Below are 25,574 nucleotides of genomic sequence, written 5' to 3'. Positions count from 1 at the left end.
AAAAAAAAAAAACAAATTCGAGAACCTTATAAAAACTCTTGGGAGCGAGAATCAGGCACCTGAGAGGCACTGGAGAAAGCATCCAGTAAAGCAACCACAACAGGAGGAATAGCCACAGGTTTAGGAGACTCCAACTGCAACAATTTATAGTACCTCTTACGGTTAAGACAGACATGAGTACAATCCCACTTAAAAATAAATCCATCGCCCTAGAGACCATCTCCAAAAGAAATTTCCTCCAAACGAACATCAGGACTAATACGTTCCTCCTCTTCTGACCCATAGTCCAAAGGAGTAGGAATCCAAGTAGAATAAGTTAGGAATTTGTCAACAGAATTTGACTCATTCTCAGAGCAATGCTGGTCTCCATGCCTTTTAAGAGGAGTACAGGCCCAAGGAGAAGCAGAAACTGAAACCCCATGAGGCAGCTTTAAGGACATTAAGGTAGAAAAGAACCCCCGAGTTAAAGCATGCCACCCACTTTTGTGGATCCCTAGGAACAGAAGGGACAGTTTTAATTTTTTTAAGGGCATGTCCTCAGAATGCTCAGATCCAGGACAACAGTAGGGAACCATAGCAGGAACTTTTTCCCCAATTAAAAGCTGAGGGACTCCCCTAGACCCCTCAGAAAAAAATCAACAGTGGTTCCCTCTGAACGTCTGAGAAGGGCACCTGCAAAGCCTCTTCAGACATGCTGCAGGAAGGATCCTCACCAACTTCCAACATGGTTGCAGCAGAGAAATCTGACAGCTGGGTGAGCCTGCATGTTCGTAATGACATCGGGAGAAACACCTGGCAGAGGCTGGACAGCAGAAGATTCTGGTCATACCTTTTTCACCTTAGTCTTCCCTAATGGCCAACCCTCAGGGCAGAAGATGCGCTACTTGCTAAAAGTGCAATGTAAGGTAAGACCCTGAATCTCAAGATACAAGGAAAGGGAAGAAAGTCTACTGCGAAGGTTTTTTTGGAACAAAAGCCTGACCAGAACAAGACATATAGTCATGAGAAGCACCTAAGCAAAAATCCCCAACAGGGCACTTGGCTTGCAAATCACTGGAGAGTGTAAATGCATTCAACTGGCAGAAAATGGGCACAGGTAAACAGAATGACAGTGTAAAAGACACGTTCAGACTGGTGGCAAAGAAGTTCTGTTTTGGTAGGCCTGAACGTCACCTTTATGCCTTACTTTATGCAGGGAGCATATGGTGATGTTCAGCATCCCTTTTAAATTCAGAAGTCTTTGGAAGACTGGCCGGACATCGGGTTTCCGCGGCAGGGAATATCCTCACGTCATATGGAAAGTGACACCACTAAAAAGCAAAATTCAGTGGGAGAATTCCTGCTCAATAAAATCTAAACTCTGTCAAAGATCCAAGCAGTCTTACTTTTCTGATGATAAATGGCAGGCACCAACTTAACTTTAGTAGAGGTAAAAAGACCAGAAATGAAGATTCACATACTTGAACTCCTTAGGTCCAGAAATACCATTGAATAGTAGTACACACTTTGAGTTACTGAAATCTTCACATTCATTTCAGATGCTTCTCTATGATCATAGTGTACTTGTCTTGTCTAATTATCATATTCTGAAACAGTGCTTGCCCTTTACTCCAAGGAATGTACATGCTTGACCTTTATTTGCATTATGCAGCAAGAATATGGGACTACTCTCACCTTAACCACATAGTAACGACCACACATCTTTTATTGGCTACTTATCTATAAAAGAGTATGGTCAAGAGTGTATAAAATGATCCCTGAGAGTTACTGACAGGCTTTCTTCCTCTAGCCAGTGGCATTTATCTCCCTTTTCCTATTACATGCTTTTGGAAATTTTTTCTGGTACTAATTAAGCCAGCAATAAAACATACTAACTCAAAAGGGTAACAAATTTAAAACTTATTTTTTTAATCATCATCTTATTTTTAAAGCAGTAATGAAATGAATGACCATCCACTTTCTGTTTTCTAATCCCAGATGCAGGGAAAAGAGAATCATGGGTGCCAGTGAATGAACCACTTGACTGAAGACACAAACATGCAACGTGTTATCAAAATGATCTAGTGTTGTCTGCAGACAGAGCAAAGCAGCTGAGTATTTATTCTGAGGAGCTTGCCTTGCCTATTTGTTGGCCACATCATTTTCTTCTTAGAAGGACTACATATTACATGCTCAAGGTCCACGTCTAGTCCCGGGACCAGCAGTTTGAGACCCTTGGTTTACAGCAATCAAAGGAGATGAGACCCTGTGCATCAGATACAGACTTGGTATATTTCAATCCACTTTTCAGTTATGGTACATTTGTCTATATTTTCAATTACTGTTGCTTAATTAGAGGAAGCTATTATGACTGCCTCACTAGGGAAGATGGGACAAACCAAGGACGAATGAACTCTGCTATGGGAGTAATTCAAGGCATCTGTTAACCTAAGACTTCACAGACTACCATGCCTCATGTAGAAATCAATGTGCAACAAGGAATTAAATGAATATAAGTGTAAGAAAACAGTAGATGATACCATGGCAAAACATATTTATTAAAATTCCAATGCACTTGTAAAGGCACTAAAAAGAAGAGGAGTGCTTTTGGCTTTTTGCCTTCTTCAGATCTGCATTTACAAATCTAATGCTCAGTTAAATACTAAAATCATCCAATAAAATTCAAAATGCATCATCACTAACATCATTTCCTATGGAAGTTACATCATCACTGACAATTTCCTGTGCAGATTTTCACTTCTGTTAATCACATAGGCAAAAAGAGAGGTGTGCCCAGTGTCATCATCTAAGCTTTTCTATAGGTAATGCTTCAATAAGTCCTGATGCTTTATCTGCCCTCAAGTCAGCAATCCATAAGTAACTTTATAGGCACTCCAAGAAAAACAAACAGTCAAATAAACAGTGGGAAACTAAAATGTGAGAGTCTTGCAAACCGGCCTTTTACTACTTTTGCTTCATCCACCTCAGGTGGCTGCTGAAGTGAAAGTATGCATAACTAACAAGTGGATTTCCTATAAATATCAGAATGAAACCCACCACAGGATGCATTTGTACTTATTAAAACATTTAAAAAATGTAATCGGGATCAATGAAAAATTATAAGGAAAAAAATTATGAATAAATAAATTGGTAGCTGTTGCTAAATAAGAAGCAATCCTTTTAGATCATCATCAATCCATAACAAATACATCATTCTGTGCTTAAAATAATCACAAGTGAACACAAACTCTTTTTCCCCCCATTTACTGGCAAAAACAGATACTGTCCTTCAAACAAACAAAAAAGTACTTTAAAAGCAATCATCCATCATTTCACAAGTCAAATCAATCTAGTCCCCCGAAACTAAACGTGTTTCGATCAAAAGGTGATGAACCCATTGTAATCCAACATCCTGAGGGATAAATATAAACAGCTCCCTTATGCACAAAGTAACCAAAAAAGGTTTCGTTACTACAAACCAAAACAGATTTCATCAAAACTCTATTCCTTTTAAGTGTCATGACCCCTGTCATGCCTTACACTTTTGGGATATCAAAAATAAAGATTGGGATGAATCTTCAATGAGGCCTAGTGGTTTTACCTACCGGTAGCAAGAATGATCCAATGGCAGTATGTGTTGATTCTAAACATATCCTTGACTTTCACAGTTTCTTTTAGCAGACTCTTGACATTTATTAGATATTTTAAAGTTCCACAGTTTGTGAAATGCTGGATATTATTTTAAATTATTATTTTTTTTTATATATCTGAACTGGAATATATCAAACAAAAATCTGGTGTTGCTATAGGGATAGCAGCTGTGCGGGTCTATATTACAAGACCGAAAGAGCAGAACCGCGAACAAAACGGAACCTTGAAGTGCTGTTTGTCAGATCGTGGTACGGTGATGACTGAATTATTTGCCCTTTCCTCACTGTAGTGCGATCTCGGAGTTGGAATATATATTTAGCGGGGGGGGGGGGGCACAGCCCAACAGCAAGTTTGAGGTTCCGTTTCTTTTGCTCTTTAGGTGTTCGCGGTTTTAATTTTTCAGTTTTTTAATATAGACCCCAGCTGTGCCTATTTTTGCCATCGTGACATTTTGAAAAAAGGGGAAAAAGAGAAAGAGTTTGCTTATTTGTGATTATTTTAAGCACATATGTCTACATGTATACTTTTTGAATGCTGCATTTGTTATGAGATGGTGAGGTTGAACTTTCAAAAGGATTTTTTTCTTAAGAAAATAATTTTCTTACAACTTTCCATTGACCCAGGTAATTTTTATGTGTTTTTAATAAGTAAAAAAGTATAGACTGGTGATTTTTTTGTACTATTTACAGAAAATTAACGTTTAGTAATGTATACTTGTACTTTAGATGAAGTAAATGAAGACAAATACAATAAAATGCAAGTCTGTGAGACCACACATTTAGTTATTGATATTATTTTCATGAGGAGGGTATACTTGAAAAAGTTATTTACACAGAGACATTACAGCTCCCTAATGAAAATTTGGCTCTTGAAATGTCGGATACCAACAAGCAAAAAAAAAAAAAATGCATAAGAGCAAACCTCCTTTTAACTTAAGCCCCCCCACACACACACCTGTACATACAAATCAGAGATTGCCATCCGTCGGAGAAAAGGGATTATTCAGAGAAATTACCACCTTAGACTCGGGATATTTAAGCTTGTGTTTTCTTTTTTCCTTTCATCCATTAAGCCTCAGTGTTTCCAGACTTGTTGTAAATGTCCTAACATTCTCGAACAGTTACTGATATTACCCTGGTGACAGTGTAGCCGGGGTTGTGCAGAAGGTCAATAATAACAGACAGGACAGGGCTCTTTTGCACCTACATTAAAGAAACATACAAGTTCAGCTTGACAAACACAGTCCCACCAAGGCAAATCAGTTTAATACTATGTGTTCGTCTTTCTCTACTCACAACATTGACATTCAACAGATTGTCAACATGCACTGGAATATTTCACTATTTGGATGGGTTTATCAACAAACTAGGAATGAGTCATATGTTTATTTATAAAGGTGGATGTAAAATTAAGAGTTAAACAACAAGGCGGACATTTGGCTTTTAAAACTAACAGACCTTTGAGCATATTTATTTATTTATTTATTTATTTTTTTCAAGAAATGCAAAAACATAAATGTTGGTAAATTCATGATGGCGAGTTCTGACAATAAACTCATCAGCTATTAGACTCATTTTGACTATAATACCAAACAAAGGGCTCATTTATATTGTGACATATCTATTTTGCCTTGCTTTTTACACCGGTAAGACTAAGAATAGTCTGAAAGATCCAATCAGCTCATCAAAAGAGAGACCCTATTAAAGCACTCTGCAAATATAACATCTCCTGCATTAATAAGTTTTCGAGAATAAAAATAAAAATGACAAAAGCTGTTAACAAAAAGAAAGTGGTGGTAACTGATGTAATGAACTGTTACATAGCATTACATCGGCAACTTTTTTCTATCAGCAGACAAAAATGTATTGTTTCAAACTAGGGCAACCTATTTTAAGTGCTTTAAAGAATAACTTTTTTCTATCAGCAGACAAAAATGTATTGTTTCAAACTAGGGCAACCTATTTTAAGTGCTTTAAAGAATAACTTTTTTCTATCAGCAGACAAAAATGTATTGTTTCAAACTAGGGCAACCTATTTTAAGTGCTTTAAGGAATAGGCAATTTAAAACTATGGTGACCGTAGGAATCCAATCACTAACACAGTCATGCAATTTTCTCAGCCTACATCGTTATGCGTTTGGTTTCTTACACATTCTGAGGTCTTTTCAATCACTTTAGACAAACCACTTAATATTCATGAGAGTGGACTTGTGTGGTATATTTTTGTTTTTGAATTTCACTCATCTTGGCCAATTTTTACACCATTTGGTTTTATTACATTCTGAACTAACAAACAATCTCCATTCCTGCTGCTTGCATTTCTCTCTCTTGTCTTGCTCCACCCTTCCCTCTCGAACAACTTCCCTCCAAATCTTTCTATAGTACACACCTAACCTCATTTCATCACTTGTTACATACTACTGCCACCTTTTTAGAACTTTAGAGTTCACTCATTTATGCTAATATAACTACACAGATCCAAACACATCATACTAGTGAACACAACTTGTTCAGAATGAATATTCACAGAACTGAAAAGTATCACAAAACAGCAATATAATAGCCCAAAAACTAGCATGGAGTGGATATTACTTAATGCGCTAACACACTACAATTAGCGGCACATGTACTATTTTACTGTAAAACTTTCTCTTGTGACCCAATGTCCCACAATGACTTGTCCACCTAAATGGATAAAGAAATAAATATATTCATTTAAATAACTTGTTATTCACTTTAAAAACTTAATGTTAAACATCCAATCCTGTAATTAAGCCACTGACGAATTCAAACTAACATAATTTATTACAAAGGCAATTACTTGCATTTGTATACTCTCAGAAAATAAACATATTCTGGGAGCAACTTCAAAGTAAAATAAAATGCATAACCTTAAAAAGACGTTAACATCTGCATGTCAAACAGCTAGTCACAGCATCTAAAATGAGTATGGAAAATTCCTAACATTCATGATCAATAACTGTGATCTGCCAGCTCCATACTATCAGGTTTTCATGACACAGTGAGAATCGGACTGCTCTTTTCTGCTCACATTAACTAAATACAGAGGCGTTTACAAAACTAGCTTCTGGAGCCTTGCACATGCATCTTCTTCTGAGGAATTGTAATAAACAGGTTTTATATCAAAGTCTATCAGAGAAGTAAAACAAATTTAACTTGAGCTAAAATGGAACAAATTAAAGAATGTAAAGCAGCACAAACTTTCTTTCTTACTTGGAAGTTTACACAGACTTATGACAAACACAAAACCAGATTTTCCTTTATGAGACAGACTCGAACAGGTTAGTTATCGGGGGGAAAAAAAAAATCACTCACATCTTGGTGATGCTAATTTGCTGAAGGGATATGTGAAGAAATACAGATTACTAATGTGAATGTGTACTATAAAACAAATCTACCAGTGCTGGTGGGTTTTGGAACAAGGACAATTTAAAGGCTTCCAGACACATGGAAAAAAATAATACCATACAGGGAAAAGAAAAGGCAAGGAAGAAAAAAGACCAGACCATGTCACTGTGTGTGACAGGTTAAAGAAACAAAGAGCATCATTTGTATGGTAGCAGTCTATATGCTTAGTAGTTTTTGTTTGAGGAACAGTGTTAGATGCTTATGCACAATCTGAGTCTAATATATGAAACTAACTCAATTAAAATGGATAAAATCTGTACTACAAATAATCAGATTAAACAACATCCTACCTGAGTTTCATGATTCCATACACAGACACTGCCATTGTAAAGACTGGCTAGCATCCATGGCTCTGTTGGGTGTAGGTCAACGCTTTTTACTCGGTCAGACCGAGCAGTCAGCTTCCTTTTTATATCAAGTCTCAGAGGCTGAAATGATTTGAAAAGTACATTAAGAGATATAAACTGCTACAAAGGGGTCAAAGAAAAAGTTTAGTAATAAATTCTGACATCTATTAAAAAAAAAAAAACAGCAATCTTAATTGAAAATATCAACTGTAACATTTAAATAGATATTTTCCACATTCCTACTATTATTTTATAATCAAATACTGCACATCTGTTCAGAATGCATCCAACATCTTTAAGTAGTTCAGTCAAACAATGAATGCACATACAAAAACAATGCAGGCAGTTCTAAAACCGGATGCATTCTAATAAACTTGCAAATACTAAAAACACATTGGCTCACTGGGTCTGTATCTGCTGACAAAAAAGGCTGAAGAAAAAACACTGGCTGGGAAGAATCCTGCAGCTGTTCAGCAAAAAGCAGTTCAAGCTTCAGCTTTGGCACAACAGATCCAGTAAGTTAGAGGAAAAAAATAAATCAAATGTACTCAATCAAAATTAAAATGAATGAAACAACAAAAGGCTGGAAAAGCAGAATCACCTTTAACTAGCTATTCATATGAAATGAATGACAGAACTGCAAAAAAATCAAAGGGTGAAATAAAGAAAAGGTTGGCCGAGTAGAAGATTTCTCAAGAAGAGCAGTTTCAAAAAACAGCAGACAGAGCACACAATTTTTTTTTGCTGTACCAGAGAAAACGGAAGGAATAGACTATATTGGATCTATATATTAGAACACTGAAGTTTCAAAACTTCGAATGTTCTAATATCGACCTCTATTCAGCGAAAGCTGAAAATATCGAAGCAACAGAAAACCGAATTTTTTCCTAGGGAAAAAAGTTGGTTGTCAGTTTCTGTTGCTTCGGTATTTTCAGCGCTGTGGTGGAAAGTTACGGGTCGGGTTCAGGTAAGTGTGCGATTGAGTGCGGGTTAGGTTAGTTAGGGTTAGGGTGTGGCTTAGGTATGTGTGCGATTGTGTGGACATGAGGGTTAGGGCGGGTTAGGTGAGTTATGGTTAGGGCGGGTTAGGTGAGTTATGGTTAGGGTGCGGGTCAGGTAAGTGTGCGATTGTGTGGACGTGAGGATTAGGGGAGTGTGTAATATAGTGATGGACCTTAGGGTTAAGGTTTAGGTAAGTGGATAGTTTAGTGTAGGGTTAGGTGTAAGATTTTAGGTGTATGTGTGTGGATTGCTGTTTGTTTGGTGTGCTTGTGTTGTGCGTATGTGTTCTGGAACAGCCTAGGAAAAAATTTGCTGTTCTCAGCTTTCGCTGAATAGGGGTCGATATTAGAACATTTTGAAACTTCGATGTTCTAATATAGACCCATTATATTCACTTTATGAAAGCACAAAAAAAGCAAAAGGACTGGTGTTTCACAGCAGGATTAGTCAAGTGAAACAGCACATTGAGAGTATGCTCCAATCATGCACATGAAAAAAAAAACAGACAAGTCCTATATTAGTAAGGATGCAATCAAACCAGCAGAAAGAGTTGATCCTGACAAAACTTTGCCAGAAAGGAAAAGCATTAAAATGGAAATAACAGTGTTTATGGAAAAGGATTTTTCACTGTACACCAGACTGAAGAGAAGCAAATATATCCCAGCAATCACGGAATGTTGAAAGACAGGTGTGAGACTCAAACTGCTGTATCAAGCTATCCTCAGAATTTTTTTTTTCTTAAAGGATCAAAGATATTTTTGGAACAGAACAAGCTAAGGGGGAAATAAAGCTTATCCAAAAGGTGAGCCAGCAAGCAGAAGGGGACTCTGCTTTTCGTTATTCTGAGAATAAAGCTCATAAAATGACTTTGCCAGAGAAACCTTTTCCACTGTTCTAAAGGAAAATGCTTGAGAAACAGATAAAATGATAAGAGTTGAAAAGAAGAATCAGAAGTACCATGGGCTTCAACAAGAGTCTAATGTTGGGATAGGACCAGGAAGAAGACCAGCAATACTGAAATCAGTGAGTAAATGGGAGGCAATTAAACATCCAATTTGTGAAATATGACTCTGTAAGAAAATGTAGCTGAGAAAGAAAGTCTGGAATTCAGTTGTCTTTGTTAAACTTGTGGGTGGACAATAAAGCATAAAAGTCTGGAATTCAGTTGTCTTTGTTAAACGTGTGGGTGGACAATAAAAGCATAAACTCCAGTTTATGTCTGCAATGTTTAGAAGGGCAGTAAAGGGGGAAAAGAAGTAATTGTAAGTAATACAATTTTTGTTTTTATTAGTATAAAACATTTTCATGATATAAACTGCATGTTTATATCACTGGCTATGCCTGCAAATGGTCTATTGTGATCAGTGTACTACCTCAGTAATCAAACTAAATAAATACACAAATGTTACACTGTAAAGCAGGTTTGTATAGTGTGTTGTTTGGGGGGTGTCATATGTATATGCTATAGATATTAAAGTAAATAAGTAGTTTTTCTTAGTTATAGGAAATATAGACTTTACACTTAAGTAAGGCTGGACGGAAGCAAGCTAAAATAATACAATGTTGCGATCTTGGGCTACTGGAGTGAGGGTGGGATGTAAAGTGTAACAATTACACTACATGTAAAATTATTATTTTTCTCTTGCTTTTCAGGAATGGATGCCTAAACAAATGCCCTCGGCTTAAGCTATAAACAATTTAAGCAAATAAAATTTGAAAAATACAAAATGATGAAATGCATAAAAAAAGCTAAGTTTCTTGCATCTGCAAAGATGTTAGCTTGTTTTCTTTTTTCCCCACTAGCAAATAGTTTTTTCCTCACTAGCAAATGTTCTCAGTAGGAGACTAGAACTTTACACTGAAGGCAGCTGGACAGGGAATTCTGTACACTGGTTTCAGAGTGAAATTAACAACTGTGTTCAGAATGAAATTTACAAAAGATTTGTTCATGCATATACAAAGTTGTTAGATGTTTTTCTCTGTCATTGCTAAACACCATTATATGGAGTCAAGATGTCTGCAGGTGCAAGCAATTAATCTGGAGACTACTGAACATTTCTTTGATGAGGGAAATGCAAAATGTAATGGTAAATAGTTCAGTGAAAAATAAAGTTTGAAACCAAAAGGGGTAAATAAGAGATAATAGCCTCCCCTGCAGCCTTAATAAATACTTTAATGCATCTAATAGAACAGCGCAATGACTTAAGTTGCATTTAAAAGTAGCCAGTGTACTTTTTCTTAGGGCTAAAAGTTAAAGTTAATGTTTTCGGAAATAGCAAGCTGCCTTTCAAGTGTGGGAGAGGAACAGAGATAGGAAAAGAACAAACAGAAGACAGTGTAAGTTGGAATTCAGGCTGTAAAACATGCTTTAGTATGAGTAGCCATAATTTTAGATTAGCATTGCCTGTAGGTGCACTGTCGATTTGGGACAACTGTTCTTATCTGGAAGGCCAAATACAAGTTGTTGAAAATATATAGTTGTGCATTCTTGTTCTAACTTAACAGGGGAGGGGGTGTTCTGAAAATGTCTTTAGTTAGTTTTCATTAAAGAAAAATGCCTCGAAGAATGTGACATAGGTTCACACAGAGATAAACAAAAACAGAAGTAGGAACAACACATTCAAAACACGGTTTGTATAACAGATATTAGTAACCGCTTTTTATCATAATGGCTACACCATCCAAATTACCTTGGATTGTAAATGGCTTTACATATACATACAAAAAGTAAAGTAAATAGTGTTGAATTACAAACAGAAATGTAAAGTGCAAATGTAAAGCGAAAATGCTAATGCTGCAGGAGACGCATCTAGAAAGACACGAACATGTGAATTTGACACACAAAGGATTTCAGGATGGATACAGAGCAAAATATCAAGGAAAACAGAAAAGGCCAGTAATAATACTGGTTTTTAAAGGGGCTCCAATAAATATCAGAAGAGAAAAGAAAGACAATAATGGTAGATCTGTGGTAGTAAGGGGCTACTGGTAAGGTAGGATCACAATGGCATCTATTTATATTCCATCAACAGCAGTTTTTGGTGGCTTATATTTACATGCTATTATGGAGCATAAGAAAATTTTGGGAGAAACAATCACCTTTCATCAAGGAATATTACTGACAGGTGGGGACTGGAACTTGAATTGCAATAGCGAGAATATATCAGGGGGATCTAGAAGGGAAAATGCAACAAAAAAGTCAGTAGATTTCTGAAGGAACTTTATGAAAATAAATGGCATGAAAGAAGTGAATCCAGTTATAGGAACACCAACAGAATTTACATATCATTCTCCAAGTACAATAACTGGGCTAGACTGGATACAAATGAGCATGTGCATTTAATTGAAAACACTAACACACATCCAATAAACATCTCAGATCATGCAACAGCAAAAACAAATAAAAAAAATGCAGGGTAATCAAGTAAAAATGAGACACTGGTATTTTCCCACAGACCCTTTCAGCTGATAAGAGTTTTCAGAATCTTGAAATTCAAATTGGTGAGATGATATGACAGAATGTCTGAAAACCCAAAGCTTTTGAATGGAGACATCGATACAGTGAGGATTGGGAAATTTACCATTCTCCTCAATGTACTGCAATCTTGGGAGTTGAAATTTACAATTAGCTGGGGGGTTGGGGGGCCTGCCCCCCCCCTGCAAATACGTAAAAAAAAAGACAGAATTGTATTTTTGATGTTCAAGTTTTCGGAAGTTTGATCATGTCATCTCGCCAATATGAATTTAAAACTCGATCAAGTGACATATATCCCCTTCCCACCTACCTATTAAAAATGGGACAATTCAAGGAACTGGTAATGGCAATTATTTGACAGTTATTATGATAGACAGAAAATTCTGAAGAACTAGTGAGTGAGACAAAATGAAAGTGGAGTTTAAGAATGACAGAGTTAAAAGTAACAGGAATTTAGAGAGGCTGATAAAGATTAAAGTATTCAGAATAAGAAAAATGTCACAGAACAAGAGGAGCATCGGCAGAGTTCTACATAGAAAATAAAGAGTACTTGGATAATGTGTAAATTTCAAAAAATGCTGTTAAGCACTTATTTTTGTTGTCACCAAACACAGGGAGCCTATGACAAGAAAAATAACCAAAAGATCCTACAGCAGTATTAGAGATATTTCGGATAATTTTGTATAAAGCAGAGGAATGTGGAAACCAAAAAAGAGAACAAATGGAAATATTTATGGAAGACTTAATTACGCCAAAGTTAGAGTAAGATAACACTCAGCAACTAATAATTAAGATAGGAGAAGATTAGATAAAAATGGTGGTGCATAATCAATGTGCAAGGAAATCTCCAGGAAAGATGGTATTCCTGTGTAAGTTAAGAGGGGAAAATGGATAAAGATCTGGAGGATTTTGTTTAATAGTATTTTAAAAGGAGGGGAAGCACCAGCATCTTGGAAAAAATCTGTGGTGACAGTGTTACCCAAAGAGGGCAAAGACCCATGAAATCCAGCTTCAGAGGAAATCATATCAGTTTTTTTTAAACCATGAATATAAAGTGTTTATGTCTACTCTAACTAAAACAATGACAAAGATGTTGCCAAAATTGATAATCATGGATCAGTGTGGTTGTGTGTGGGGAGGGAAAAGCAAACATGTGACAATATTAATAAAACAATGACGATACAAAAGAAAGCAGAATGTATGAAAATACAGTTGTTGCTGTTGTTGGGTCTTGATGCAAAGAAAGCAATCAGAGTAAGCTGGGATATTATGCGTGGGCAGTGGAAGTATTTGCATTCCCTGATATAGGAGGCTATATGAGGGATCAGAGGCAAAAATCAAGTGGGATGGGTCCTCTCTTATAAGTTGTACTGGAACAGAGGAATCAGGCAGGGGTGTCATTTCCCCTTTGTTATTTGAGTTATATTTAGAACCACTGGCAAAGAAAATAAAGGACTCAGAAATTCAAAGATACAAGTTGTAAGGTAATCAAGAAAAGTTGGCTTTATTTGCAGACAGTGTTATTCTGTACCTGATAAAAACCAGAAAAAGGACATCCCAGTTTTATGGAATATTCTGAGACAGTTTCAAGTTTTTTGGAAATACAGAATTAATAAAGTTAAGGGTACAGCTGTAAATTACATACCCACACACGAACTGGTTCAGCAATATCCATATTTATGGGAACATAATAAAATAAAGTACTTGGGAATATGGGTTAAAAAGCATTCCATTATGACAGCTAAAGACATATGGGAAGAGACTAAACAAAAGATGATATAAAAACCGAGAAACTGGAAAATTAATAGTTAACGGATTTTGTCTGGTAGGGGAAGCGAGCAAGAGTCAAGTGAGATAAATTGATCTTTCTAATAGAATAAGGTGGTTTAGGATTACCTGATTTGAAGGGATATTTTAGAGCTACGCAGTTAAGGCCCTTAAGACACAAGCAGAAAGCTACAATTCAAAGTGGGAAAGAACGATGATGAAGCATGGAGAAATTCAAGAAATATGAAGACAGTGGCATTTTGGATGCAGATCCTTAAGGAGAATAATAGTTGTACAAAATATTATATTCATAAAGTAGCAGAAAGTATTCTAAGAGCTAAGCCAACACAAAAATGGAGAAAGGAGAGCCTGCTGACAGGGAAGACTGCAGGCGATTCTGCCAACAGGGATGACTGCAATTAGGAGTATAGAGAATAGGCAAGAGGGGGCAGGAATTTACTGGAGGAAGCTGTCAAAAGGTCATGGTACTGGGAACAAATAATTAGAGAGAAAGGTAGCAGAATGAGAAGACTCCAGGAAGACATTTGGGACTGTACAGACCACCATCATTATCAGAGATTAATATTTGTGTAAGCAAAGAGAAAGAGATACGACAGCTCCTAAGTGAAATACATGCACTGATAGAGTTTTAGTTCAATCTAAAATGGAAACAGCCAGCTATAGGAATCAAAAGAAAGTTACAAAAGATTAGAAAGAGAGACTGGATAAGCAAGTCACAAATAAACAATGAGATGACATATGTATGGCTCCCAAATATGCAAAAAAGTTTAGATGATTTAAGATTTTTGTGTTTGCACTGGTTATTTTTATGCCCCAAGCAGAGGCCAAATAATTTTTTCTCAGGCAGACTGCAAATGTCGCAGGTATGAGTGGCAAAGAAAGAGATACCTGGGAACATATGTTCTGAGAGTAAAATGGGTTGGCAGACTTTAAAAATTCCCTACAGAGTTGTCAGCAGAAATACTAGGCGAGTAAATGGGTATAAGTAATGAATCTATTAGTTATTTATTTTTTTTACCTGGAATACATTATCTGAATTGTCAAGTGGCTGCAAAAAAAAAAAAAAAAGCAATTCTAGAAAATGGAAATCAAAGTCCAAATCAACCATATTTGAAGCAGTTAATACTGTAACAGAGATAAAACAACAGGAAATGTGATCTTTAGAAAAGGGTAGGAGCAAATTACATAGAAAAATGCGAATTCATACAGAAAAAATGTATTAGAGGAGGAATGAGGCAAGGCTCAAAAGACAAACCCACCTCCATAGGTATCACAAGGGATAAGAAACTAAGAGTAACGCTACTCAACGCCAGAAGTCTAAACCTCAAGATGCACGCACTCAAAACTCTCCTTAGCATGGAGAACATCGATATCTGTGCAGTAACAGAAACCTGGTTCAAGGCTCCCGAGAGCACCCCAGCACTACCAGGTTATACCTCATACCATGCTTTTCGGCCCCAAAACTTGGACCGAACCATAAAAGGAGGGGGAGTATCAATATTCGTCAAAGATACCCACACCTCCAGGTTGGTGGCACAGCACGAAGCATCAGAGACTATCCATGTGCAACTAACAGTGGGTAAAACTGCCTTCCAGTTTATAGCCTGCTACAGACCACCCTCCCAAACACAGAAACCCCACTCGGCCTTCCTGAGAATACTGGAAAATATGAAGGTCTCTCCAAACACCATTATATTGGGCGACTTCAACTACCCAAACATAGACTGGGAGCATTACTCTAGCTCCAACACCCTAGCCCAAAGGTTCCTAAAATTTATAAACTCAAATGCTATGGAACAACTTGTTACCACTCCCACAAGAGGGGAAAACATACTGGACCTGATCATCACCAACATGGGGACACTATGCTCCAGACCAGAAGTGTATCCCTCACTGGTAAGATCAGACCATAAACTAAACTAATCTCACTGGATATTCACATCCCGACCCCACCCCCTGCCAAGAAAACCACAGTGAAAAACTTCTCTAAAGCAAATTTCACACGCCTCAAAACTGAGGCGGAATCCTTCAAAGCCCCCGGGCCTGTGGAAAATACGGCCCAGACCGCAGAATCCTTTATAAAACGCATTCTATGAACACCTTCAGGAATGCATAGATCATGCAATCCCAAATAAAACCAAGACCCAATCCTCCAAAGGCAGAAGTCCTGTCTGGTGGACCCCAGCCATAAACAAACTATACAATAGAAGGAGGAAGCTACTACATGATAGAGCAAAATCCCAAAAAGGGAAGGCATCTCTGATCAGTATTAGCAAAAAACTATGGGCATTCATAAAATCGTCTAAGGCCAGCTTCAAGAGAAAAATTGCACAGGACACCAAGGATAATCACAAGGCTTTCTTTAGTTATGTTAGGAACCTGGGTGGGAATTTCCAGATATGCTCAGAATTAGTCCAAAATGACAAAAAATACACCGAACCCACAGACATTGCCAACATCCTAGCTGACAGGTTCAGTGCAAACCCCCCCCCTCCCCACCAAAAGGGCAAATATCTATCCCAACAGAGTGCTGCCCCCCTGACATTTCAGATGCTCAGGTAAGAGCCGCCCTCTCCAAAGCAAAAAACATAGCATCAATGGGACCAGATGGTGTCCCGGGCTGCGTCCTACATGAACTCCAAGAAGAGCTAAACCCAAACATAAAACTACTGTAGCCTTACTACAGGATATGTACCCAAAGAGTGGCGTACAGCAACAGTGGTCCCTCTCCAGAAAGGTGGTGCCTCAACAGATCCTGGAAACTATCGCCCTATAAGCCTGACTAGCTTGGTCTGCAAAGCTATGGAAAGGATCATCATGGACCTCATAAATAAAGATATTGGGGACCAACAGACACTGGATCCTACCCGGTTTGGCTTTGTAAAGGGCAGATCCTGCCTCTTAAACCTGGTCGATTTCTTTGAAAAGTCACCAAGGCCATTGACTAGGGGAAGGTGGTCCACACAGCCTACCTGGACCTCGCAAAAGCCTTCGATACAATACCCCACTCGGGCATTATAGATAAGCTCACCAGCTTAAATATAAACCCCTATGTCACTAGATGGGTTGCAAACTGGCTCAAGGACAGAACCCACATGGTTAGAATTGCTGGAGCCATGTCAGACGCCAAACCAGTTACAAGTGGCATCCCACAAGGCTCAGTCCTGGGACCTCTCTTGTTCAGTATATATTTCTCGGCGGTACAGGCCAACACGGAAGGACTGTGGCTGACCAACTTTGCAGATGACTGCAAACTGGGTGCCATAATCAACTCTCCAGCCGACACAAGCATCCTCCAAAAGGGCCTCATAGAAACAGACAACTGGTGCCAGAGCCATGGCCTCAAGCTAAACGCCAAAAAGTGTATAGTCATCCCCTTTGGCAAAAACAAAGTGCCCACAAATTACCACATAGGTGGTAATCCATTAAGTACAGAAGAAGTCATTAGGGACCTGGGGACCCACGTTGATAGCAATCTCTCATTTGACAACCACGTGGCCAAAGTGGTTAGAAAAACATTTTATATAGCCCACCTAATCATGAAGGGATTCACATCTAGATCAGGGGAGGTCATCGTGCCTCTTTACTCATCCCTCATCAGGCCCACAATTGAGTACAATGCCCCTTTTGGGATGTACCTTACCAGACATCTGCAGCAACTGGAAAGACCCCAAAAGTACCTCACCAAGAGGATCAAAGGGCTCAAACAGATGCCATATGCTGTCCGGTTAAAGAAACTCCAGCTCTACTCAGTGGCATACCGCCTGCTCAGAGGCGATCTGTGCCCGACATATAAAGCCATGTCCAACCCGGAATTAATGGACATGCTGCACCTCAGAAAATCCAAATCCCATCGAGCTCTGGCTCGAGAGACTTGAACCTCAGCACTGAAATAAATAGGATATGCTGGAGGGACAGATTCATAACCCAGAGGCTCCCTTCACTCTGGAATAGAATCCCAGTCCAGGTTAGGCAGAGTCCCACATTGACTCTCTTCAAGAGGAATCTTGATGAGTGGATGGGAGATCGTAGGTTTACCCCGGCTATCACTTCTGTGTCACTGTTAGACAGAGGCACAGTATACTAACCTCAAAAAAAGGCATAGCAAAATTAATTTAAAATGGGTGGCGAAAGCCAAACACACACTGGCTAGGCTTATAAATGCCCTAGGGCAGATAGCCTAGTATGAACCTATGAGCAATATACCAACTTATGTAATGTTGGATTGATTATATTGTACAGAAGACTATGTGCGATGTCTAATGTTTGCAACTGTGAACATGTTGATATTAGTTTTATTTTATATAAATTTAAGTTTACCCATGTCACAAACGATAATTCATTAAAGATGTTTAAGACTCAACCCCAACTCTATCAACTTAATCCCAAAGCCAATAGGGGTTTGTATAATGGTTAACCCCCCCCCCAGACTCAAGGTACAGAGTTTGATTTTCACCTTTGGAAGGGAAATTGGCTAGTCTTAAAATGGTCAGCAAGGACAACTTGCCTATAAAATATTACTTTACCCGCTATCTTTTTTCGTTCCATTTTCATCATATCACTTTGATATCTACACCAGACCCTGTACCCTTGATCCTAAAGAAGATTAATCTAACAAATATGTAACTGCATCTCACGCTCTTTGTTCAGTTATATGGTCATACAGACCTTTCCATGCTTTTCAAAGTCTTACACAGACCAGGAACATTTGCTAATAGATATCAGATCAGATCCTATAACTGATTAACTACATAAATGGAGGCAGGAAAGCTTATCTATTTGCATACACAAAATAACACTGCAATGTAGATGATAAACATCACCATGACCCCCACCAGAACAAAAGTTTTAGAAAATGTACAGAAAATGACCAGTGATAGATATTTTAACCGAAGAGGGAAAAGCCACGGTAGCAGCATTTGTTATGGATGTAAATACCAGACAGTCATCTGGCTGTGTTACACTATACTGTCAATGTAAAGAAAATATAAGCTCCTAATTAGTAATACAGAGTGAGAAGAGCAGGCAAAAGAACACAACTTGTTAAAAAGCTGATTTGTGCTCTCTTCACTGTTAGGCTACCCACATTCAATTTTACATTAACAAGCCATTACCAAACTCCAAAAGTCAAGATCCAAGATCACTCTGTTTAGCAAACAGCAATCAAATAAAAAAAAAATGAAATAGAAAGGCAATATTAAATGTCACATGCACCTCATTTTGTTTTTCAAAACCAATCATCCCATCAGTAAAACATAAAATACAATATACAGACCACAAATTAAATTACACATATTACATACTTGCTTGAAGAGACCATCCTGGCATGACTCAGGAATGGCCCAGCAGAAGTACAATCATTAACTGTATCAGCCTGCACTCCATCCAGACATCCAACCAGCATCCCCTCTTTTCCTGTTGGCTGGTACATCTCTGCCTGTGACATCCTGCATTCTTTCTATACCATCCTACATTCACTCTATACAAGCATCAGACAGCAGGCTAAATATTTCTCCACCAAGTACTCATTCTGTGCTAACGCTGGCTGGAATTCCACACAGCACTCCGACACTCACTCTGTGTGCGCACTGTGTCAGTGTCAGGCTGAATGCTATTTTTTGACAGTGCTGGCTGGTATTCCACCTGACCTTCATTCTGTGCTAGTGCTGGCTGGAATTCCAACCAAGGCTTCATTTTATACTCTGCTGGTCCATCTGGAATGTACTATATGCCAAAAGGCAGCTACCACTTCACCCACCACAGCTGGGTCTCTGAAACAGATATGCATGTCTGTAGTACAGTAGTTAAAGACTCAGGTACATGGCAAATTTTCTGTGGAGTTTCAAAAAGCATAGTTTTGATCTTGGTGAGGTTGAAAAGTAGTTTATAGTTTATGGTTTATTAGCCATCGGTGGAGCTCATGCAAGTCTGACTGGATCCGGCACTGAATGCTGATGTGAGAGTGCCATGATCAGTAAATGACCAGCAACTGACAAAATCCTTTGGGGAAAAAAATAGGAGAAATATTCACAAATAAAGTAAGTGAAGGTCATTCCTGGTGGCTACAAGTAACCAATGTTGATTTGCCTTCCTATACAGTTATGCTGTGGGAGGAGTGTTAAAGGCAAAAGGTTGAGAACATGAGAAGTCGTCTAGATTTTCAGTTGACAATATAACTGTATGTGGCTCTACATCTTGTAAATAAATCTCACTATTTTGGCTGCAAGAACCTGAAAAGAAATGTGTGTTGGGGAAGGGTAGAAGAGAAAGTGGTGTAGTCTGGGAAGTACACAAAACTGGCCACAGCAAAGTGCAATACATTCTTAAAATTATCTTAATCACCCCAAGTGAGAGTCATACCTTAACAGATGTGCAGATTCAGTTTTCCACAGTATAACTTAACATGAGACAGAAACAAAAGTTTTGGACAGTAGGTGCAGACAGACCAACTACTCTGAACCTCAAAGCTTCCATACAGGCTGTTACATACCTGCATAATTACTCGTTTTCTATTTCTGCCATTGTTTGTGGTTTTGAGCATGTTTCTCTCTCTCTCAACATAAGCCCAAACTTAACAGAACAAGTAGTTACTGGAAAATAAAACTTCTCAAAAATCTGAAAGTTTAAACATTGTATCTTTAGTTGAGATGGTTAACAAAAAACATTTTACACCTATGCAAAAGACGGATAGAAAGATTTTTTTTCTAAGAATACATTGTGAGATCGGAGTGCGAATGCCTGCCATTGTATTACTTAAACCACCAAAAAAAAAAAAAAAACATACACACACACACTGGAAAAGAATTGCTCTGTTAACCATTCAACAAAATTCTCCAACCTGTATCAACTACAAGTATGCTATGTTTCTAACAAGTCAGTGCATCATCGAGCAGTTTATACCACCTTCTCTGCCAAACACATTATAGACTAATTTACAGAAATTATACTATATAAAGAGCACGGTATCGTCCAGTTATTGACACCCCAAAAGTTCAGGAGTCACAGGCCTTGTAAACTAAGCATTCCACAATAAGAAATCAGTTTAAAGCCAATACATCATCTTCAGCTGCAAGACTGAAATCTCACACAGTTCCATGTATGCCAGCCAATAAATTCAGCAAATAATACTTACCATAGTTGTAAATAGCCAGCACTAACTGCTGCCTTCCTGGTCAAATCGTACAGCAGGACTTACTGACGTGGAGCTTCCTAGTGCCTGTGGTGACGCGCATACTCCGCGACAAGTCGCAACTGTTACGTAAAAAGCTAGTGACAACATGCAACTATTTTCGTGTAAGAGGTTGTCTTTAATACTTATGGCATTTGAATGGATGGAGTTTTGGTCTTTCTTCTTTCCCAATGTTGTCTATTTCAGCTAATTCGGAATTTGTTGCAGAGATTGTGATGGAGTATTGTCAATATACGCGACTATCCCGTTCAACCTTTTAGTTCCAGAATGAAAGGCAAAAAACAACAACAAAAAAAAAAAACGTAATGGGGAGGGAAGACACGCTCGAGACACTCTTTAAATACTGTTTCTTTAGAGAGTTGAAAGATGGTGAGAATTAACGTGCGTTTTCTGAAGTAAAACAAGTCTGCTTTTGTAATGATTGCCGGTATTTACTGATGACTTGTTTTTTGATTATTCTAATCCGTCACCTGTTCTCAAAAAATATTTATTATGCGGGCGGGGGTGAGCAAGAATTGGTTATAGCAGTGCTATGCATGCAGAAATACCATGTTAACTGTAAGGAGCAGGCTTTGGTATATTGTAGCGAAATTGTGTAAGCTTATTCGAGGAACTTTTAGTTTTCATGAAGAGGGGTTAGAAAATGAAATGCTGATACTAGTTAACAGTGGTGCGCGAACCTTGCCGAGTGGTACTCGATTGCATAGGTTCGTACTAGACTATCTGCCCTGGGGCAATTATAAGCCTAGCCCGATTCTGTATGGCTTACGTCACCCCTTGATTGATTTGAGTATACTGTGCCCTTTTTAAGGTTTAGTTTACTGTGCCTCTGTCCAATAGTGACACGGGAGTAATCCCTGGGACAAACCTACGATCCCCCATCCACCTATCGAGATTCTTCTTGAAGAGATTCATTGAGGTGCTCTGCCTCACATGAACTGGAATTCTATTCCAGAGCGAAGGGAGCCTCTGGGTTATGAACCTGTCCCTCCAGCAAGTTCTATTTATTTCTGTGCTGAGGTTCAAGTCCCTCGGCCATGTGGCTCTAAGGGATTTAGATTTACTGAGGTGGAGCATGTCCATTAATTCTGGATTTGACATAGCTTTGTATGTCAGGCATAGATCGCCTTGAAGTAGGCGGTATGCAACTGAGTAGAGCTGGAGTTTTTTTTAACCGAGCAGCATATGGCATCTGTTTGAGACCCTTGATCCTCTTGGTGAGATACTTTTGGGGTCTTTCTAATTGCCGCAGGTGTCGGGTAAGGTGCATCCCAAAAAGGGCATTGTATTCTATGATGGGCCTGATGAGGGATGAATAAAGGGGTACGATTGCCTCTCTTGATCTAGATGTGAAACCCTTCGTGATGAGGTGGGCTATGTAGAAGGTCTTTCTAACCACTTTGGCAATGTGGTTTTCAAAGGAGAGATTGCTATCAACTTGGATCCCCAGGTCCCTAATAACTTTCTCTGTACTTAATGGGTTTCCGCCTATGTGGTAATTTGTGGGCACATTGTTTTTGCCAAAGGGTATGACTATACATTTTTTGGCATTTAACTTTAAACCATGGCGCTGGCACCAGTTAACTGTCTCTGTGAGACCTTTTTGAAGGATGTTTGTGTCAGCTGGAGAGTCGATTATGGCACCCAGTTTGCAGTCGTCTGCGAACTTGGTGAGCCATAGTCCTCCCACGTTTGCCTGTACCTCGGAAAAGTGTATACCGAACAAGAGTGGTCCCAGGACAGAACCCTGTGGGACACCACTTGTGACCGGTTTTGAGTCTGACATGGCTCCAGCAAGTCTCACTCTGTGGGTTCTGTCTTTGAGCCAGTTTGTGACCCATCTTGTGACATAGGGGTTTATATTTAAGCTGGATAGCTCATCTATGATGCCCGAGTGGGGTATTGTGTCAAATGCCTTTGCGAGGTCCAGATAGGCTGTGTGGACTACCTTCCCTTTATCTATGGCTTTGGTGACTGTTTTGAAGAAGTCAACCAGGTTCAAAAGGCAAGATCTGCCCTTGACAAAGCCGAACTAGGTAGGATCTAGTGTCTGTAGGTCCCCAATGTCTTTGTTTATGAGCTCCATGATGATCCTCTTCATAGCCTTGCAGGCTAAACTAGTCAGGCTTATGGGTCGATAGTTTCCAGGGTCCGTAGAGGCTCCACCTTTGTGGAGTTGTAAGAGGATATGTGTAGCGTACGTTCAAAACAAGCCTAAAATAAGCCCCCCCCCCCATCAAAATGTTAAGTGAAGTATCCCATAGTGACTAACCTTCCAAAACTCGGCGTAGAATTTGATTGAGAAGCTGGTGAACTTTGCTGGAAAATTGGGTGCAGTCATTGAGTCCCCCAAGGATGTTAACATACTGCAGGAGGGGGCTGACAGACAAATGACTGGTGCCAAAGCCACGGTCTAAAACTAAGTGCAAAAAAGTGCATCAGTATCCCCTTTGGCAAAGCAGAATTCCCTGTTACAATATGACAGCACCCTACTATGGTCAAACCCAGTGCTGCGAGATCTAGGAGCATGAGCAGATGGCAATCTGAACTTCTACCATCAAGTTTCCAGAGTTCTGAACTTCTACCACCAAGTTTCCAGAGTGGTAAGGAAAGCCTTTTACTTTGCATATCTTATAAGTGAGAGTATTGCATACAGGTCTAAGGATGTTATAATGCCACTTTACTGGATCCTTGTCAGACCATTAGAGTACAATGCTCCCTTCTGCATGTACCTCACCAGACACTTGCAGCAGCTGGAGAGACCACAGAGGTTTCTCACCAAGAAAATACAGGGCCTCTAAACTGAAAACACTCTCACTGTATTCTGTATAGTACAGGTTGCTGAGAGGCGACTTGTGCCTGGCCTACAGGGCAGTCTCTGACCCTGCCCTGATGAATATGCTGCCCATCCGCAAGTTAAATGGCACAAGAGTCACTTGCTCGGGGATATTAACCTAGCCTGTGACATTAACAGAGCATGCTGGACAGACATATATATCTTCCAGAGATTGCCGCTACTCTGTAATAAACTTCCAGTTCACATGAAGCAAAGTTGGACAAATGGATGGGAGACAGCAGATTTACCCTGAGGGTGGCACCCATATCCGTCATGGAAAAGAGTAGTTGGTGTTTATAAATGCTCTGTAAATTACGTTCATCTAGCCAAACATCTAGACAGTTGAGGCAACTTGGGATTAACGTGGCTGGGCTTGTAAGGGCTCTAGGGTCGCTAGCGTAGTAAACCTCTCAAACATACAAAGCAGTTTACATTGATCTGCATTCTTTGGTCAGATCATAATTTTTATCATGATTTACGGAAAACACATTAGGAAACAAAACCTTTCATTTTGATACAAGTCAGAATACAGTTTCACATAGTTAGTATAATAACAAGTATTACTACCATAATTGGGTGAATAATCCAGTCTAACAACTTTTTTCCTTTTGCAGACTATCCTGTAAAATATTTTATCATTTATGTGTTGCATACTTTAGCCTTTTCTGCTAACTTGATTAACTTACTTTAACTGTTGAATTAACTGTTCACTTTTGTTAATTACCTCATACAAAGAATATTTACAAGAGGCAGAGGCAGTACTTGAGGTTTTTATTTAAGACACAGGCATTTTACTTTCTGGGGTAAACATGTTAAGTTTTGTTATGTCACACTAAATGAGTGATATTGCTAAGACATCCCACAAACGGTGTTTGCTTAGAAACACTCAAACAATGCAAACAAATTGAGGAGCAATCTCTGTGAACATTTTAAACTTGACGGCAAAATTGTCTGTTTACACAGATTTACTGAGTGTTGTAGAAAACATGGTTTATACACTGGAGAATGCTTTTTGCATGTTCCTGTACAGCATACTCAAAGCATATTTATTTTTTGCATGTTCCTGTACAGCATACTCAAAGCATATTTTATTATTTGCTATCAGTTTTGCTTGCACAGAATTTTCTGCATCCGTATATACATGGACTGTAGTGTACACAGTCCAGTTTACAAGCTTAATGACATTAATATTAAACTGAAGCCTGCTAATTAAACATTTACTGAGACCTCTTTTAATAATTACTGAATCATTGATGCAAGCTAATATATTTTCATTTCGTAGTTGTATTTCAGACCCTTCTGCAGTATTGTTTACACCATCATGTAAAATTGAAGGAGTGCCCTTTTCCCTTGGTAGTATGCAGCATTTTATTGCATTGCAGTATTGTTTTGTAGAGATAAATTTGCTTCATGCTGTGACAGTTGAACATATATGCTTGACCTCTGGCTGTTACCCAGACACTGACACTCTGGTCTAAGGAAAGTTTTTCAACATGACATTTTTGTCCCCCTGGACAAGAGAAATTGCCTTTAATTCTGTTTGTAGTATCATTTACCCTGTGCAACTTTAGATTAGTAATATTACTTGTGTATATTTTTTTTTCTGCTGGAGTCTCTGCTATTTTTGGTGCTGTTATACAATTAAAAAAAATGTAAATAAAATAGATACTAGTTTAACATATGCGTAAAACAGATATATTTGCATTATTTACATTTACATACTACTAACAAGTCCATATTATTTACTGCTCTAAACTCCCAAAGCATAGTCAACAAAATTCCAAACCTGCATGCCTGGCTCACACACAACAAACCTGACATCCTATCCATCTCTGAAACATGGTTAAAACCCCACATAAAAGACTCTGAAATAATCCCA

The 25,574-nt window shown here is 38.6% G+C and overlaps 1 protein-coding gene across 4 annotated transcripts in view; it reads right to left on the bottom strand.

The window, feature by feature from the left end:
• Positions 1–20,919, bottom strand: part of COPB2 (COPI coat complex subunit beta 2) — a 1,357,654-nt gene extending 1,336,735 nt beyond the window's left edge. For all 4 annotated transcript variants that reach the window (XM_044070023.1, XM_044070026.1, XM_044070024.1 and 1 more), the window contains exons 1-2: positions 20,803–20,919; positions 7,349–7,486 (exon numbers count right to left, since the gene is read on the bottom strand). In XM_044070023.1, the coding sequence (XP_043925958.1) occupies positions 7,349–7,486; positions 20,803–20,805 (141 nt within the window). In that variant the 5' untranslated portion in view covers positions 20,806–20,919. The remainder of the gene's footprint in view (positions 1–7,348; positions 7,487–20,802) is intronic.
• Between the last annotated feature and the right edge of the window lie 4,655 nt (positions 20,920–25,574).

The sequence above is a fragment of the Protopterus annectens genome, chromosome 4.part1 (assembly GCF_019279795.1).
Source record: "Protopterus annectens isolate FY-2018-M chromosome 4.part1, PAN1.0, whole genome shotgun sequence".
NCBI classification, from domain to species: domain Eukaryota; kingdom Metazoa; phylum Chordata; order Ceratodontiformes; family Protopteridae; genus Protopterus; species Protopterus annectens.
The sequence above is the reverse complement of the archived record's forward strand: the minus strand, read 5'-3'. Positions and strand labels throughout refer to the sequence as shown.